The 20,149-nt window shown below is 48.6% G+C and overlaps 1 protein-coding gene across 1 annotated transcript; it reads left to right on the forward strand.

Annotated features, from left to right (window-relative positions):
- The first annotated feature begins 304 nt into the window (after positions 1-304).
- Positions 305-19,797, forward strand: LOC144149349 (farnesyl pyrophosphate synthase-like). The gene is made up of 4 exons (XM_077680908.1): positions 305-895; positions 12,669-13,031; positions 15,028-15,240; positions 19,033-19,797. Exons 1-4 carry the CDS (start codon positions 425-427, stop codon positions 19,255-19,257), a joined length of 1,272 nt encoding a protein of 423 aa, XP_077537034.1. The 5' UTR covers positions 305-424; the 3' UTR covers positions 19,258-19,797.
- The last annotated feature ends 352 nt before the right edge of the window (positions 19,798-20,149 follow it).

The following is a 20,149-nucleotide window of genomic DNA, read 5'->3' on the forward strand; positions in this document are numbered from 1 at the left end:
AAACGGTCACACCAATTTCTGAGCCAATAGGGGCTGAAATATTTCTGAAAGCAAACCTATGCCTCGGCAAACGGGATAAACCACCTCTCCGCACAAACCCGCTCTCCGCTCACTCATAACACTCTCCCCAACCTGTGACGCCAGAATAATTGGCTATATCGCAAAACGTTAACACGCTTTCCAAAATTTTACGGGACGTCAGCGTCCCTCTCTTCCCCGTCGTTTCCCTCTCAAGCCGACCTCACCTAGTACCGCACACTTTTGCGGCTGCAGTACATCCGGCCGCAGTGCCGCAACGAACGAATATCAGACACTCCCCGTCGTGAGTAAATGCTCAGCAGATAGCTCAAGAAGGTTGCCCATTAACAAGTACTGTATTTAGCTGCTCTGGTTGAAGGCTTCCTCGGTGGTATTCCAGAGCTCAATGCGATTTAGTATTTTTGTGGTCATGGCGTACCGTTCGTCGTGGTTCCGCCCACGTAAGCTTTCCGCCTCCATGGGCGTGCTGAGTGCACTGGCAACGAACGTTTTCTCCTTCAAGAATGTGCGTGTAAATGAAGCTTTTCCTCGTAGTGCAGTCGTTCCTTTTATTCCCCCCCTAAGAACGGCGGCAGACATTGCGAGCGAGCGGCGCCGGCTTCCGACGGTAAGTTCGGTGAGTGATCCCCCGGTGCAAGTGGCGAGAGAGGATCTGATGAAGACTGTGATGGAGGCTGACTTCGGCGAGCGCGAGGTGGCCCCAGCCATGGAAGGCCTCCGGAAGGCCTTGGAGTACAACCTGCCGGGCGGAAAGCGCACTCGACTGCTGACCGTGGTCCAAACCTACGAGCTCCTGGCGGAGGATGACGCGCCCTACCTGCACCAGGCGTGCTTGGTCGGCTGGTGCGTCGAGCTGGTGAGGACATCTCTCTATAAGCCGTAGCTGTTTGTGCAGGAATAATGGCGCACAAATGATATACACAGGATCGAATGCGAATTTTATGCCGACATGAAGTCCTTGTTCAACCAACGCAGGCGATGTACATAACCACCGACGTGTTCACGGGGAGTGTGACAGGTGCAGCAGCAGCCAAATATCCTAGTAACTGGGCACAATCGGTTGACAGCCACGAATACAGCCCAAATTTGCCTCCCACCCTATCGTCGCACCCAGCTATCGGTGCAGTTGTCATTCCAGCTCCACCATTGTTCCAGACATTCCACCTCGTGCAAATTGCCCGCTAATGCTACCACACTGTACAGATACAAAGAGGAGTCAATGAGGCGGCCATGTATCATCTGAAGCAGTTTTTGTGTGAGCACAGTGCAACAAAAATGCTTGAGTTCAAGGTTAGGAATTTGGGATGGCCTCCGTCAAAAAAAGGACACTCTTCTGGTAAGCTTACGTCTTGGAAGGCCAGTTTCGTTAGAGGAGGGAGGGACACCTTTCAGGATGCAAAGAAGCCAGCTGGGTAGCGAGCTCTGCTTACTACTCTATACGAGATCATATGGAGTAGTAAGCTGAACTCGCTACCAGGCTGGCTTCTTTGTATCATGAAAAGGTCGAAAGTGGGTGTAACACAGGAGTGCACGCAAACTCTACCAGACACAGAAACGCACATAAAAACTGACAGACAAAGGAGAGCACACAAAGACCACGCACACCACCACGGTTAGGGCAAATGTTTAAAGGATACGCTCCAATCTCCAGTCAAGGAGAAAATACACCATGGCAACAAATGCAACCCAGATTTGCCTCCCACACTATCGTCGAACCTAGCTGGGGGTGCAGTCATCATTCCAAGTCCACCTTTGCACTGCCGGGGTCCGGCTGCTACCTCTTTCCCAGGAATCCATTGTCAGTGTGGGGAGAAAGTCGACCACCGGCTCTGCTTCCAGTGTCGCAGAGTCAGTCTAGTGCCATGGACAAATGGTGTTGCTGAGTTTCAGGCGTGCATAAGCACGCAGTCACTAAGTCGTCGTATGGTGCGGGGGCTATTAAATCGAGGACACACGCAAAATACATCTTTGATCTCCTCACTAACTCTACTAGCGTGGCAGAGAGGGGTGTAACTCGGCGTGTCATGTGCAGTTATTCGTTGGGGGAAGCGACCTTGACGCATAATCGGCCAACGGTTGCTTCCTCTAGTTTGCCAACGGCTTTGGAATGTGCAGTCAGGATTAATTTTGTAAAGCGGCTGATACTTTTAACAGCAGAATTGTTAAGGCTGACAAAAATCCGTCCGGCGTAGACCGAAAACCCCGAACGCATCTGAGCGCGTGCCTCGCGGCGACCGCCTGGCTTCCCCGGCTCGAGGCGCCGGGCACGACCTTCACCCAGTGGCTTTAAGAAAAAAATTCCGAGCGCACGTGAGCGCGTGCCTCGCGGCGACCGCGCGGAGCCGTCCAGGATTGCGCGTGGGCTTACGCCCCATAGAGATCTCCCGCCTACGTCGTCGTCGTCGTATAGCTACCGGCGCGCCACAGGTATGCCGCGCCGAAGACGATGACGACGAATCTTTCAAGCCATCCCATCACACTCCACACGCGGAGACGGCCACCGGACAAGCTTAAAAGAACAGGGAGGTCTGCCGAGGTGAGGACGCGCTGCTACAAGAGGAGTTGCCCTACGCTGCTGCGCCTTCGGAATATGACGACGAAATTGACGACGATGATTGCTACTGAATAAAACACTGCACATACTTTAACGGCCTTGCCATCCGAAACAGCTTTTCACTGCTGGGGTTCCGGCTGCTCCCTCTTTCCCCAAATGCGCTGTCAGTGTGGAGAGAAACGAGGTCGACCACCACCTCTGCTGCTTCTCCAGCGTTCCACCACTGCTACAAGCTTGGCCAGTTTATTTTAACACGAAAGCGTTTTATGCCCGGGTACACGAAGATCTGACCGGTGTCATATCCGTCACGGAAGCGACGCCGCCAAAAAGCTCCATTGCATCGGCTGCGCGAGGGTTCGAGCCACGAACTCTCCCGCTGCAACAGGAGGTACTCAGCGCTTTGCCCACACTGCGCTACGAATTCAAGCGCAAGTAGGCGTACGAATGCGCCTTACATCTTCCCCACTACTTTCTTCATTCAGATGCCGGCAAGGAGATTCTGCCATTTAGGAGAAGTAAAGCGGGGTTTGGTTCCGTTTAGTTCACACGGTTTTCAAGGGGCTATGGTTTCAGACGGATTTACGCAATGTTCCGGCGCGTGCAATCCAGTGTCTAACGTTGATGCGTCTAACGGTTCCATACCGGCGTAATATAAATAGCGATGTGCAAGCTCATATGGATGCACAATAAATGCACCTGTGAAGGCACATTTCACTTTCGTGTTTTACCGATTCCTATGGAAGAGGCATCAACCGCATTTTTTTTTTTCGTTCTTGTCTTCCATATTGGCAGTTGTAACTTCCGGGCACCAGAGTGTGAAGACATCTGAGAGGCGAAACAGAGCAGCCACTTGCGCTGCTCGACAACGTCTGTAGCACTTGGGTAAAGGAGCCCAGCTTCTTCAAAAGATGAACGTAGGGTGACGACGTCATGGAACTGTCAAGTGTTACGCGCAGAATTTGCTGAGAGTCCACAAATTGTATGGAGACACCTGCCGGTGAAAACTCATAAGGAGGCGAAGCTCAAGTTTATCAAGTAAGCGCAGCGCTGAATTTCTTGCGAAGAGCTTGACTTTCCCCGCCAGTTAGGGGAGTGCCCGCTGCGCTTGGTACGTGCCAGGTTGGTTGGCGCGTTGTTCGTCGGAAGTAAGGCCGACGGATGTGGCGGAGAGTGCGGGTTGACGAACGAGGCTCCTGAGGTGCCAGCGGGTGCAAATCCAGCCAGCACGTGCGAATTTCAGAAGCACCCGGTCGGGCCGGCGGGCGTCTGCTTCGACTCAGCAGCGCTGGAAACCGGTTCAGCGGACGCTCCCCGCAGTCGTCTCGCGATGTCTGAGTTGGTAAAACCGAAACCCAAGGCTAATCCACAATATCGTTGGTTATGGGGCCAAATTCTTTCACGGTAAACGAACAGGCAGGACGACTAAGTGGAGGCAACAGGGGATGCAGAGGTAGAACAGGAATGTTACGGAAGGTGCGGGAATTACGGGCGTGGTGGAGACCATGCAGATAATCACTGGTCGACCAACAGGCGGAAAAAATTCGGTCACCTTCGCAATTCGGATGCGAAGACTCGGGAAACAGCGCAGCTGGTGGTCTCCAGTAGCTTTAACTTGGCTTTATTTAGGTCTATCCCTTTCTTAAGAGAAAGAAGTTATAAAGGGAAGCTTTCTCCAAGCAAGCAAACTGAGTTAAATAAAAGCCCACAATTCACCATCCTATAGTTTAAAATGCAAACTGCCAATCTCCGAGGCAAAAGTTCACTTCAACTCACGTAAAGTCCAAAGCCATCACCCGCGCTACGAACCCAGAGGAAGTGTTGTGCGCCGCGTATGCGATGACTCTTTCGACCAACTACGGTTCCCTCTGGAACGCTGTGTGCGTTTGCTTGAAGTTTGATGTATTTGCGGCTTTCCTAACTTTAGTGTATTCTCCTTTTTGCTTGACTATGTAGCGTCCTTGTACAGTCATGTTTGATCATATTCCCTTGCGCTATAAAGAAAAAAAAAGATAGCGCAATCGTGTAGACCGTGGTTTCATAACACGAAGGGCCCAGGGTCTATGCCGAACACGGGAAGCGTTTTTTTTTCTTGAGGCGCGCTCTCCCAACACAAGCTTGTCAGCTCCTTCATGGTACAGCATTCCCCACTTCTTGGTCTAGCGTTTCCCCCTTCGCCGAGCGGAATTGTTGGGTAACTATCCGCGCTGATAGAGCTCAAGTTTAAACAGCTTTTCGGCTTTTATTCTGCGGGAAACAACATTTTTCAACCTGGGGGCTCTACGAATGGCTTTCGGAGATTCTTTCTGGAATTAAACTCGACATAACGCTCTGTCAGTTGGAAGAAAATATGGCCAACGTCTTGTTTTAGATGCAAAGCATCTCTTAGTCGACCCTCCGTCACCCGTCGGCGTCCGGCGTCAGCACCTCTCCTCCTCGTCTCCCTCTCCACACCAGCTGTGATAACGCCGCTCTCCTCCTCGCCGCTCGGCTCGTCTCGTGCCGGCTCAGGAAGACACCGGCAACACTGTCGCTCCAGGAGTCATCTCATGGTCGGGACTATGTCCCTCCCTTGTTGTTGCGCCGTCCACACCCCCACTGCGCATGCGCGTCTATCCTCCATTCTCCTCTCCTCCAGTTGTATAAAAGCAGCGGAGCAGACTGCGCGGCGTTCAATCTGCTCCGAGACACCGCCTGCGCCGGTTCTGCTCCGGTGTGGAACCTACACGAAACCCCCATGCTTTGCATGACCACATAGTTCCCTTCGGGGAGATGGTGTAATTTTTTTTTTGCTTTTAAAGTTCTGATTTTCCGGAGACTTACACATGCGGATCTCTTTGTTTCAAATCGTTATGTTGTTTCAGTGCCTTTTTGTTTTCTGTACTTAAAATGCAAGTATTCATCCGCGTAGCCTCGTATACAATTTTAAGTAATGATTGAGGCATGTAGTTTAGTTTTTTTTTGTTAATTCTGAAATAATAATGTCTGCCTGATTTTTTTCCGAAAAATTTCTTAAAGGGGCCCTGAAAGGCATTTTGAGCAAACTAAATGAACTAGCGCACTCGTTAGATTGGGTCGTCAACGTCAGCTGTGCCAAGTATTACTCTTTTACGCGCAGCGGAAAGCTCACACTTTTGTTGCAAAGTCTGTCGCTTTTTTCTCACCCTTCCCTTCGTATTTTTGGACGCCGCCATCTTCACATGTCTACATCACCAATTCCCAGATGTTCGTCATGAGCTAGACATCCTGCTATTGGGCGGCTTTTTCACGCACTTCCGGCAAAGAGATGAGTCGTCTGCTCAGCGTCGGCTCGCCGGCTGATCTGCCAGCGGAGTGCCGGAGTACTTGGACATTTTATGACAAACGAAACAAGTGTAAACAAACGCTTAACCATGTGTATTGAATGCAACACGGCCATAACACGACATGGATTTTATCTTACGTGAGTACGCACCATAAAGAAAGCCCCGTGGCACTTCTTTCGTGCAATCGCAGACAACACCCTGAGCCGAATGTCCGGGTTTGACGCGTACATTTTATTCAACTTCAAAACAATCCAGAGATGCGTTTCGAACGAACGCAACGTCACAACATGCGTTGCAAGTCTGAACCGCGATTGACAGACGATGGGTTGCCTCCTCCTGCCAGTTTAAATTCGGCACTCACCTCACACCCGGTTTCCGGGACGAACAGCAAGCCACTGAACTCAGGCACGCAAGCGAGAAGGCTTTTAGCCAGGCACACTACACATACCCCATGCGAGGTTGAGTCGTACGTCGTTCGAGAAAGATAATCCAGACCATGGGAAGCACTATCCACCCGCAGTACAACGTCGCATTTCATCGCGAAACGAACGCGTCCACTACACACAGGAGGCGATGCACACACAGACACACAGCTTCGGTAGAGTGTACTATAAGTTTCTAATACACTCTAGCTTCGGTCGCTGCATTGGCTTAGCTGCAGGCTTCGTTCGGACAGTCAGCGATGCTACGACGATACAAAGCTGCGTGAGGGCGACGTGCTAACCACTTCACGTATTTAAAAACACAGGGGCAAAGAACTTGGTTCATCGGAAGCAAAAAATCTTTCCTCCATTGTTGTGCCTGAAATATACTGGCTAGTGTGCCGAGCGCGGGCTCCAGGCGGGCGCCGGGAGCGATGTACGCGGCCGGCTGCCGCTTGGGACGCTGCCGTGCGGTAGTGTGCGCGTTCGCCCGGCCCGAGCAGATCGCGCGGTTGCCTCCGCGCTGCGTAGCAGACGGCAGCGGCAGAACTTTCCAATCCCGCTTGCGGCGAAAGCGAGCGAAAGCGACGGGAATTCTGTCGCGCGACGAAAATTTCTCCCGACCATTCGACAAACACGATCGTCGCGCGACAAAGTGACGGAATTCCCATCGCTTTCGCTAGCTTTCGTCGCAAGTGCGAACGGGCTTTATGCGCAATCTCCGCCCCACATAAAACAAGCTCTTGCTTGTCGCCTGAGCATACGGTTGATATCTGACTACGTTACACTGTGCTTGCCAGTGTATTTAAACGATGTCACTAGGTTTGAAACGTACGCGCTCGACGTGCAGCTTTGTAAACGCAAGCGGTCTCACATACGCACGCTATTTTGCTGCTAATAGAGGTTTAGTACAGCGTTTGTGGCCTTTGCATACGCTAAACGCTAAATTTTTGCGTCCCGCTACGTAAACACCACGAGGGGAGTTTGTTTTAGTAGAGCGTCTCATCAGTTTTGCGTAGCGACACACTAATGCATACGGCGCCATCTGTCAAATGTTTTCCGAAATGTCTCGCCGGCTGATCTGCTAGCGGAGTGCCGGAGTGTTTGGACATTTTACGACTATCCAAACAAGTGCAAATAAACGCTTTCCCATCAGTGTTGAATGCAACACATGGGTGCAGCTTGCCAGAACACGGGTTCTCGCTGATCGAGTGCGGCGTTGGTTTGCTCTGCGCCTTAAGCGATCCGATCCGGCGCGTTTTGTGCACGGGTTCTGTGTCGGTTGAAAATGTCTTTTTTCACATGCCGCCGGTAGTAGGAATTACAACCGCCGCAAAATAACACCCGGCACCAGCGGGGCCACATCTGAGACCGCGCTTTTTGGATAAACAGTGCGCGGCGCACCAAAGGGAACGAGCGCACGATTCTCCCCGCGCGGCTGCGAGTTCGCCGCCGATACCAACTGCATGCGGCCAGGTCTTTCGTTCGCTTTTCCAGCCTTTAGAGGAGTGTCCATGGTGTCTACAAAGATGAAAAAGCCGAAAGAGCTGGCGCGTAGCAGACGGCAGTCTGTGGGAGCGCAATAGAGGAAGTACGTCACCGCTGAGGAGCGGAGCATCATGGGAGGGGAGGCCAACAGCGAAGAAACAGTTGAAAGGAGGAGGAAATACGGCGCGACGATTATGCGCGGTTTTTGATTTACGATTTCTCAGCTAATACTCATCGCTTTAACAAAATTCTTGCAGGAGGAGATTGCTAATACATTGCTTTATTTGGTTACATGTACATCCATGCATCGGCGGAAGGCATTTCAGGACCCCTTTAATGCACACGTGATGCACTATTACAAAACTATACAAAACAAAACTATTTTCCTGCAGTCAGGTGTGAACGTTGGGAAAAGAAATTCCTTTAAAGGCAAGCAAAGTGGAAATTCGGCATTGTCAGCGCACACCTTTATTGACATGTGCAATTTTAATGCGAATTTCATATGAAGCAGCGGACTATTTCAAGGGTCAAAAATAAAATATTAACGAGAATCAATCACGTTTAGGCTACATTTCTTGCACGCCTCAATCAGAATCTGAAAAGAGTTTATTTGTTCATTGATAATATGTACCAGAGTAACAATACAAAAGGAGGCTTCAGAGTTTAGGGCTGAAAGGCGACCTCCCGTAAGTAATCATATAGACAATGGTACTGGAAGCATTGGCAGCAGAGCAAATAAATCAACAAAATTAACACATCGCTAAGGGCAAATAATGACAGGAAGTTGCATGCTGAAAATAAAAAAGTGCGAATGTGGTTATGACTGTAGAAAAAAATTCGACCTGTTTTAAGTACACATTCGAAAACACGAGAGCGGCAAAGTCAACAGTTTGTTTTCCATAATTAGAGCGTACGATGGGAAAGCGCAAATTATCATTAGAGGCAAACCTAGCGGAATAATTGTAATAAGTGAAATAATAGTTAATATGACTTTACCGAGCGATAACATTCAATGGTACCATGTTATGACTTAACAAAATTGCCAGGTTATTGATTGATTGATTGATTGTAGGGTTTAACGCGCCGACGCAACGCAGGCGATGAGGCGCGCCGTAGTGGAGGGCTCCGGATTAATATTGACCACCTGGGGATCTTTAACGTGCGCCGAAATCTCGTACACACGGGCGTTTTTGCTTTTCGCCTCCATCTGAAAAGCGGCCGCCGCGGCCGGGAATCGAACCCGCAACCTTGTGCTCAGCAGCGCAACGCCTTAGCCACTGAGCCACCGCGGCGGGTAATTGCCAGGTTATATTTAAATAATTAATTGATGGGTTTTTATTTGCAAATAATTCATTGACGCCTACACTCAATGCCGAAGCAGTGAAGAAGCATGGGTGTCAATATTTACTGAAAGTCAATATGGGAGTGGCACCCGCCGCGGTGGCTCAGTGGCTAAGGCGTTGCGCTGCTGAGCACGAGGTCGCGGGCTCGATTCCCGGCCGCGGCGGCCGCTTTTCTGATGGAGGCGAAAAGCAAAAACGCCCGTGTGTTCGAGATTTCGGCGCACGTTAAAGATCCCCAGGTGGTCAAAATTAATCCGGAGCCCTCCACTACGGCGCGCCTCATCGCCTGCGTTGCGTCGGCGCGTTAAACCCTACAATCAATCAATCAAATATGGGAGTGGCCTAACTTTGGATGTGTTATAATGGCACCAAATGAGTGGGGTACGTAACCCCATGAAGATAAGCAGTACGTTAATTGCCTATGAATCAAAGCATAGTAAAGGGAAAGTAAGGTGGATGAACTGAAAAAAAAAAAATGGCGCGCTTTTGATGCCATGAGCAGCTTTTGTCATTAAATATGAAATGTGCTCAGTATACTTCAAACGGCTATCAAGAATCACTCGTAGAAACATGCATTGGTTGACCGCTTGAATGGTATGATTGTTAATATTTGCTATTGGTTCACGTGTAAAGTGCCGCTGACTGGAATGGAAGATCATGAACACTGTTTTAGGTGCGTTGAAATGTATGCCTCAACAGTTTTGCGACACAACAGCAAAATGGTATTAGTGTCAGAGGTACGTTTTGCAGTCAAGGAATTAAGGCATTTGTCAGTAGCTAATATTGTAGCATAGTCGGCGTACAAGAAGGGTTCAAAGTTGGAGAGAGAGAGAGAGAGAGAGAGAGAGAGAAATCGACTTTATTGGATCAAAAATCCTACGGAGGCTGCAGGCGGACCACGCAGGATCGCCCATAGCCCGACTATTCTAGGCCTGTCGTCAAGGCGCGGTGTCCCCCCGACCTCCACTCGGGCCGGCCGGAACACAATTAAGCAATCATTGATGTGTATCCAGAAGAGGAGAGGAGCAAGTATTAAGCCCCGAGGTATGCCTTTGTTTGTGGTTTTAAAGTTTGAAAGATTTTGTGAGACACAGACTGTTTGACTTCTGTCAGATAAGTAGCTTTGAATTAGTGGCAAAGCAGGACATACAACGCCTATTGCATCTAGTTTATTAAAGAGAATGTTGTGATTTACCCAATATAAAGCTTTTGCAGATCAATGAAGAGGGCTTTAGCATAATTTCCTGCATCAATTAGATGCTTAATGTTGTGAGTGAAAGACAGTAAAGCAAGATTTGTGGAGTGACCGGCGCGGAAACCAAATGGTGGCTTGATAAGGTGTTGAACTTCGATAAATACTTATCTAAACGCCGTTCGATGCACTTTTCGATTATTTCGGCAAAAAACGGAAGAATTGAACTTCGTCGATAATTTAAAGTTCGGTCCCCTTACGGGATGAAGCCCTTAGGGGCTGGGGCTGTTGGCGTCTCCTGTCGTCGTCGCCGTTGTAATCATCGTCTCACGTAGGCACAGTACTGGAACACCTGGAAAGTTGTTTACTCCTCGCGCTAGAACATAACGCGTACTAAAAAACACCAGGACACTCGTTTACGCATCGCGCTGGAGCTCTTCGTGCTTCAAAGACATGAAACTTTTACAGCAAAGCTGTATACCTCTACCCCTAACGGTTTCATCTCTGTTGGCAAAAACTCCAAGGCGCCAAGAATACCCTCATGCCCTGCATGCTTCGCCCCTCCCCAGGTTCTACGTTAGTGGATATGGCCCGGTATTTTTGTATCGCCTCTACGACATAGATGTTATTGTCTTTTTCAAATACTGGTGCGACCTTGGCTCGTTTTAGTTGGGCCGGGAAACTATTACTCTAGTTTTGTGAACTAGAGTAATAGTGTGCGCTAGTGGTTCGGTGTTCTGAAGAACGATCCGTTTAATGTTAGACGATGAATGTGGTCGAGGTCACCCCTTGTAACTTTAGTCTCTGTTATGGTGTTGATGACTTAATCCGGGCTATTTGGAAACAGAAAAAATAACTGTAAGGATGGGTTGTGGTGCTGCTAGAGGATTACCGGTGAGCATAGTATATTAGAGCAAAACACTCGTGTAATAAACGGGTTTAACGAGTACAGCTGAGGGCTCCTCGAAGGCTCTGAATGGACAAGCGTTCATGTTTGCGATGAGTGATCAGAAATCACCCCGACGTCCAACCTGAACGTCTGAGATGCTTTGCTTCCTCCACAAGTTCTTGAAGATATTCGTCCTCTTAACGATCGAGACGCTTCCGCCTTTTACGATTTCGAACGGCTTGTGTCTGTAGCCTACTTTTTCTAGCGTAAGCTACACTTGCCGAGGTTGAGCAATTTAGCGTGGCTCCTGGAGAGCTGTGCTGCGCATGCGCGAGGAGCAGTGACGTCACACGGCGCACAGCTGGCGCGCCGGAGCCGCCACCGCGATTGGATTGGATTGGATTTCGATTGAATTGGATTGGATTGGAATCGTTTTAGCAGCACTAAGCACGAAATTCAGCTAATCCTAGACAACCAGGAGGTCTAAGAATAACCAGCTGAACCTTAGCTCAGGCTACGTATATCCTGGAATAGCCGAGCTACGCCACTGCTAATTTTTAAAGGCCTTTATTCCGTTCTTAGCATACCCGCAGAGTAGCATGTAAGCGGGAACATGGCGGAAAACCTCTCTGCTTTCACGTAATAAAGAGCTCTCTCTCTCTCTCTCTCTCTCTCTCTCTCTCTCTCTCTCTCTACGCATTGCCCCACTGCTCGTTCGTGCAGTGGGAGGGTCCACGACGATGGCGTATTTCACTGCCTGTTAGTTCGCTCTCTTCGCTGCGTTCTTCCGCTCTAGCGTTTTGACTTCATCTGCAGCGGTGTGCTGGTGTGGACGGCCGACTTTCGCTTCTGTCCAGTTTTTGCGCCTGCTATGGAACGCCTCACGCTATGGAATGCTTCGAAGGCACGGGGGCTCGGAACCGTATCGCTGTTACAGACGTCGAACGCAGTCTCTTCGCTCGCTGGGACATTTATTGCTTTCGCAAAAGTAGAGCACTGCTTTGAATTCTGGGACTGCGGCCATGCCATCTAAACCTTGACAACGCAAGCTCACCCGTGTAGAATGTGTTCACAGCATCCACTGCTTGGACAACTGTGATCGCAAGATCAAAATGAATTCGCGCGGCACCATTCAGGATCCGAAGGAAGGGGAAGTCAGGAGCAGGGAAGTGGAGATAGAGAGTAAGAGTGGTTCCAAGAGGGCTGTAGGGAAGTGAATGGGAGGAAGGGTAGCAGAGAGCGTGAGGAGTTGGAGGGGAAAGGAGGGGTGCTACGTGGCTAGGGAGCCATTTCGACGCCATTTGTAGCGAAGCAGCAGAAAAATTGGTTCTTTATGAAAAAAATTCGCGCGGGCTTCTACGTCGACAACTTATAATTGCACACCTGTATTTTTTCAACCAACCTCGATTGAAGATAATGAGTATTTACTGTTTACGCAGATGCAGTCCTACATTCTGGTCCTGGACGACATAATGGACAAGTCGTTTGTGCGCCGAGGCCGACCATGTTGGCACACACGTCCCGACGTCGGCCTCCGCGCCATCAACAACGCACTCTTCATGGACAAGGCTGTGGGCTGGGTTCTGAGGCAGCAGCTGAGGTCGATGCACTGCTATCCAGCCTTGCTCGAGCTCTTCCACGAGGCCGACTTTCGCTGCGTACTCGGTCAGGAGCTTGACATCATATCCGTCATGGCAAACCAAGGGCAGCAGCGCCCGTCCTTCGACCGCTACTGGGCTACTCTGGACTTCAAGGCGGGCTTCTACTCGTTGGTGCTGCCCATTCGAGCTGGAATGCTGTTGGTGAGGTGTTCTCGCTCAACAGGAACAACACCACCTGCAGAGCGCTCTGCACACAACAGCCCCGTAGTCATGCTGAAATGGGCAAAGAAGACAAAATAAAACCTTGTTCGATACCAACCACGCTACTAGCTTTTGGTAACTCACTCGCCTCTATTAAACCCACGAAAGACATTTATCCCCTAAAATACTCAAGAAATAGTAAATAACTTTCAAATTCCGCGATGCAGTGACGTAATAAGGTCAGGAGTGATGTAAAATGGGACAGCAATAAATACTTGGCTATCACCGTGTCAACTGCACGTTAGCATTGAAGTGATACGATCAAACCAAATTACAAGCACCGCTACAATCGCCCACCCATGTTTCTTGGCGGTTGCTTAGGTCGGTAGCTTAGTCGCCAGTTTCGCAATCAAAATTTTGCGACGTCGCATAGAAATCTCCAAAAAGTTCCTGGAGAGTCCCCACTCCTTCGTCTGTTTTTCTTAATGCGTATCTCCATTATTTTTTAAAGTTTTGATAGAATTGGTATCATTGTTACCGGTACCAAGCAGACTTCTAATTAACCAATGTTGTATTTTGTCTTCATGGCCCCTTTAAAGAACCAGTTGACGTTGTTTTTGTTTTCAAGAAGGCACTACAGAGTGAAAAGTTGTTTGCCTGTACCGCGGCACATTACACTGCCGCTCGCGCAAGCAGCAGTAGTTAAACGATGCAGGAAATGCAAAGAGCGCGAAAACGCTTATCCTCGCCGCGTACGTTACGCATAAAATTTTAGAATATAGCTTTACTGAGAATTGGCTGGATTCCTGCCGTCATTCGTATAATAGCAAGCGTGTGGAATTTACTGAACTGATTTTGGTTGCATATGTAGGTTACAAAAAAAAAAAAACATTTGATCCTGGAGGCTCCCAAAAGGACTGGAAGCATTGACGGAACACAAAATAGAGGAGGAGCACAAGAGACTCTTGGAGGATATACATACATACATACATACATACATACATACATACATACATACATACATACATACATACATACATACATACATACATACATACATACATACATACATACATACATACATACATACATACATACATACATACATACATACATATACGTACCCTAAGGGCCCGTGGGCATTACATAGGGGGGGACTAAATTATACACAGATAAAATCAGTTCTTGGAAACAGTTCAATAAATCAACCACATGAACAATAGGAACTACTACACTAAGAAGGAAAAAAAAACATTTTAGGCACAAGAAGCGCCGTACAGCGGAAATACAGATGTGAAGCCGTAAAAAAAACATCATAAATATTCATTTTCAAGGAAGGCTAAGAGTGCAGATTGAAACGATGAAGTATGTGTCAAGATGGCTATGTGGGATGGCAATGAATTCCATTCGGCGATGCTGAGTAGAAGCGGGGAATTTTGATAAGCGTTTGTTCTGGCGAATATAGGGTTGACTTTATGCGCATGATCAAGGCGAGATGAAACGTGCGGGGGTAGACGAATGTGAGTGCGTGCAAACGGGTGGGCGCTGTGATACAGATAGTGGAAGTATGACAGCCTGGAAAATTTTCTGCGCGTGCCAAGGGGTGGAAGGGCAAGGGATTTTTTCATGGAAGATACACTTTCATGGAAGATACACATGGAAGATATATACAAAGAATGCACGGGCAAGACAATCCTTCCCAACAAGAGGAATATATTTTCATTGAAGAAGGGAGTGGGCAAAGAGTATCTATGCTATGTCCGAAACAATTGTATAATATTGTTCCGAATGGCATTGAGGAGTTGCTGCTACTTTTTGTTACCACACTGTTAGTCATGGGTGGTGGGATTGGAATTAAAGCTCCAAGAATAATCAAAGTGTGTGCTTTCGTGCCTTGCCCTATGGCATTAAAGAGGCGAGCTTCTGATACAGTCGTAGAGTTAACCGGAAGTGGAGTCTGGGATACTCCTTGATTCAAAATGTGGCGCCACCGCAGGCGGGCGTGGAGGACAGCTTGCTGCACGAGCAAGTCCAGGCACCGGCGCTACACCTTGGACGCATGTACCAGGTGCGCGACGACTACCTCGACTGTTACAGCACCCCGGGGCACCCCTCCAAGATGGGCACCGACATCGTGGAGGGCAAATATAGCTGGCTCCTGCTCACCGCCCTGTCCCTCGCGTCGCCCGAGCAAGCACAACGCATACAGGTGAGATCCCCCTCATCCCGCAACAGGGTTACACCTTTCACTTGCAGTCCATGTCGTCTTACTTAGCTTCCCACTGGATTTGACGCGTTATAGTGCCAGCCTCCTTGTGCGCGCTTCCCAAGATGCCCGGGCGGTTCTCCCCTCCGAGGCATTTCATTGGCTTTTGTGTGTGCCATTGCACGTTCTTCGGACATCTTGCATCTCGTTTACACTAACGCGTCCAATTGAGAAATCAATTGAAGCAAGGGAGTGGTTCACTCGTTGGTTCATATACCGGAAGCAAATCAGACCACAGAACGGGACGAAGATTTCCTTGATTATAAGTCAAGCATGGTGACGTAAAGCGCCAGAATGAATGTGGAGACGTGTTTTGCCTATGAGACGCGCTATCTATTTCTAGGTAATCTAAGCGCTAGTCATTGAGCAGCCTTTTTATTGGAGTTAAATGGGGATTAAAACTTCGGCTCACAGCTGCATTAAGACACGAGCTGTAGCAGCAGACCTGGAAACAACGCCCACGCTCTTTTTCTTCTATATTAGTTTAATGTCAGTCAACCGAAAAAATAGAAAGGAAGCCCTGCACTCACGTGCGACTTTGCAGATAAAACAAAACCAGAGATATTTCGGCAACATACTTCCAATCAAGTCCCTTGGCCTACAATTTGGAATCCAGTATACTGGATGCTTCTAAGTGCACCATTTATATATATATATATATATATATATATATATATATATATATATATATATATATATATATATATAGGGTACACGTAGAGAGCTTTGTGCTTTAGGGTACAGCCACAGTCAGGGTAGACAATGTCTGCTTTAAAGAATATCAAGTAATATCAGTCATGAGGCAGCCAGGTAGAAAGGGTGATCACATGCTAGGCATACTTGTCGGGTGACTCCGCAAGCCTAACTCGGTGGGTGTGTGACCCAGTAGTGTAAGCAGCAGCGACAAGCAAAAATATGCACAAGCCGGCGGAGACGTTGTTCGCTGACTTTCCTTGCGTACATACTCTCCAGTCAACAACCGAGCGACGCGAAATAATAGAAATAATATCATCATCATCATCATCATCATCATCATCATCATCATCACCACCAGTCTATCTACTCCCACTGCAGGGCAAAGGCCTCTCCCATCATTTTTCAATTATCCCGGTCCTGTGCTAACTGCGACTAATTTATCCCCGCAAACTTCTTGATCTCATCTGCCCATCTAACTTTCTGCCGCCCCCTGCAACGCTTTCCTTTTCTAAGGATCTAGATTCCCTAGAGGAGATTCTAGGGATTGCTGTGCTGTATCGAGAAACGATATAGAAATGATAAAAGAAATGATAGTGACGCAGGGCACGGAGGCACTATTGTGTTGTCGCTTCTCACTGTCACCAACACTACTACAGCCCTATATACATAAACACGACAAAGGAGACTTGAATCGAGAAAAACAGGTTTTTTCGAGTTGACCCATCCATGTATAAGCGGATGGGGGTAGGGGGGGGGGGGGGGGGAACTGTTGGGCGAGTCCGCTTGGCTCGCTTGTCGGACATAGTCGTTGGGCTGAGTCGGCGAGCGGCGAAGCGCTCCGGTCCCCTCGCCTCGCCTCTTTGTATGGGGTTCATATAAACATGGGAGGTTTCGAGGTAAGCTGAACCCGCCAGTCGGCTCGACTCTCCATCGTCGAGTCCATGCATCTTGGGATCAGGTCACTACACCCGTTTTTATACTTGACGCCTTTCTCGGCAAAATTGCCTGACGGGGTCACCCCTAAACGTAATTTTCGTATGGTAGAAATGCAGGCTAGTTTTTCCCTCAAAGTTATGGCCGATTGAAGTGTCGCGCCCTTGTTGTATACCATTAAGCCACAGCAATAACAACTGTGGTTCCCACAGCCGTAATGTTGCACATAGTATTGCAACAGGCGAAGGATCCCTACGCACCCTGTGTCATTTAGTATTTCAAAATTTCTTAGCAACTGCTGTTGCCAGTTGTACATACCAGTGCGACTGGCAGGCCTTCACGCGGAATACGTAATGACGAAAGTGTGTCTTACTGCGCGGAAGAACACCTATGGCGCCTCATTCAAACCAACTGATTCCTTGCCCTGTCGCTCCAAACCGCACCCCATTCACCCCATCCTGCATCAGTCACCCAACTGCCCTGCATGTGGCTTAAAGGACACCATCGTTCATACCACGTGGGGCATGTGCCAAAGATCCGTTTCCAAAGATCGTTCTCACGCGCGAGCAATGGGAGGCGGCGCTTGGTAGTTCAGACCCGAAGACTCGGAAACGTTTAACTGAAGGGCTTGCTTAAAGTACCGGTCATGGTCCCCTCTTGACCCCGATTTACAATACAGTTAAACCTGGATATAACGAAGTTGTAAAAAAATCGCAATTTTTCGTTACCTGCAGATATTTGTTACATTCAGGTTTCGAGTAAAGGCCCGCGTGAATGAAGCAGAAACGAAACCAAATTGGTAGATATCAGTGACGGTAAACTCATCCTTAAAGGAGCCATGAAGACAAAATACAAGTTGGGTTTATTAGAAACACTGCTTAGTCCCGATAACAATGATACCAATATCATCGCAATCTTTGAACAAATAACGGAGATATTAAAGAAAACGTGTGAAGCAGTCGCGACCCCCTAGCCAATTTCCCGCAACTTTTCTATGACGTCACAGAACCTTGTTTGTGCGATTGGCGGCCGCCTAACTGACCTGTCGCGACGACACATGACTGGACGTCTGTAATGGGGCCTCTAGTTCCATTTGACCGCATCACTTGAATGCTAACGTGCAGTTAACGCACTGAAAATTATGTTTTATTGTTGGCCCATATGACGTCATTCTTGCTCATAACACGTCACTGTGGCGCAAAATTGGAAAGTTTTTAAATAATTCTTGCTTTTTTTCGTTAAAAAACATCTTTTGTGGCTCTAATGGAGCTGAGTGAGACACTGATTCCTAGTTCTTTCAAACTAAACAAAGTTTTATTTTCTCTTCATGGCTCCTTAAAGGGATTTATTTCACAGTGAAAAACAGCATGATTGGCGCCTGCTTGCTTTCCCACAAACTTAATCACTACACCGCACTGAAAAGAAGCAAGGTCACTTACCCCTGTATACTCACAAACGTAACTTGAGTATCCACTTATCCGTTTTGACAATCTTCGATGCCTTAATCCGTTTCAAGGACCGGACTTACGCTGAAAGGGCCACTTTTCATCAACTTGATGCTCTCTTCCGCGCTGATAATTGTTGAATTGGGGCTAGCTAGGATGCTGAACCGGGCGGCGACGTCCTTGTCTCTCACCGGCGGAGACAGTACGCATTTAAAATTGCGAGCTCCTCTTGCAAAGACAAAACTTTTCGCTTTCAGGCAGCTGAACTCAGCACCGACGAATCGGCACCACAGATAGCAGCGGAGACTCGCGACTACACGTCGGCAGGCAGGCCTATTTCCTAACCGACACCGCACTGACACGGGAAACGCATCCTACTTTGCGGTGCGGGCGAAGTTCGCTAAATTATTGCATTTCTAACGCCGATTTTTCTGAAAAAGTGCAAAAAAGAAAACAATGCCTCGTCAGCGTAGCGAATTCGTTACATCAAGGTTAATCATTTCAACGGCTTCGTTACATCGAGGTCACCACACATGGGTTTCAATGGAGCTGGCGGCAATGGGGAATGGAAAAACTTCGTTAAATCCGGGAATTCGTTTCATAGAGGTTCGTTACATCCAGGCTTAGCTGTACAATTTTCTCTCTATTTTTCGCCCCGCAGGCGCACGTGGGGCGTGGTGTGAGGGGTGGAGCCGACGAAGAGGCAGTGAAGGCTGTCTACCAAGAACTCGACCTCCCGGCCCACTACGCGGCGTACCGCGAGGAAGCCCTGCGCGACCTGGATGCCCAGATCTGCCAGTTGACCCCGAAGCTTGCCGGGGTGCTACGCAACCATAGGGACATGCTGATCGGGCTCGACTCCCCTCCGTCTTGTTCATCCTTATAGACGTGCAGAACGCTGAATGTACGGGGCCCACGAGTGGTTCTCCGCGGGGCTCAATCAACAAGGTGCAGACTCTGTAGCTTCGGCAAAACTTCCCCCTTCTACTACTTACGCGTGCCAATCATGACGCGCCTTGCGTGTCGTTTCGATTCCGAAACTATCGGTTTGTTTGCTCCTGAGTGCTGAAAGCAGAGGTGAAATTAAAGACATCTGCGTCCGGAAATGCTTAGTTTCGTTAGAGGGTCTGCTCACCATCCATAGAACTGAAACCAATCACCCTATATAAAAGAAAAAATAGTCTTCAAACGTTCAGAACATGGGCGCCTAGTTGCAGTATGGAACGTGATCGACATTTAACACCACGGCAACGTGTTTTGCTGCTCTCATTCTTGTGCGTTGGGTTACCAAATGAAATTAAAAACTAACAAAGAAAGAGGGAAAAGCCACCCCAGGCGTTCTGCGATTTAGAGCAGCAGCTTCTGTGGTGAAGAGAGAGAGAGAGAGAGAGAGAGAGAGAGAGAGAGAGAGAGAGAGAGAGAGAGAGAGAGAGAGAGAGAGAGAGAGAGAGAGAGAGAGAGAGAGAGAGAGAGAGAGATAACGTAGATGTCCAGCGAACCATTAAAAAGTTCACTAAAGGATGAATGAAACATTTTTGTAACTGAAAGATCGTACGTTTCGCAGTTCTTCGGCTTATGTTTGACGAGCAACGATGGGTTATTTGCTGAGAAATAAGTAAATAAAGCTGCCATTTCTCTCTCACGTTTTACTTTCATTTTTTTGCGACGTGGGCATTGCGTCCCAAAGTAGGAGTCCGGTACCAGTGTGGTCTAGGCGCTCTCGCGCTGGCAACGGTAGCTTTTACGCCCCCAAGCCATGGCCGTCCCCGTGCTACGTT

The sequence above is a fragment of the Haemaphysalis longicornis genome, unplaced genomic scaffold (genome assembly GCF_048455015.1).
Source record: "Haemaphysalis longicornis isolate Haplotype H1 unplaced genomic scaffold, Haemaphysalis longicornis Haplotype H1 scaffold_8, whole genome shotgun sequence".
Taxonomy (NCBI): Eukaryota; Metazoa; Arthropoda; class Arachnida; order Ixodida; family Ixodidae; genus Haemaphysalis; species Haemaphysalis longicornis.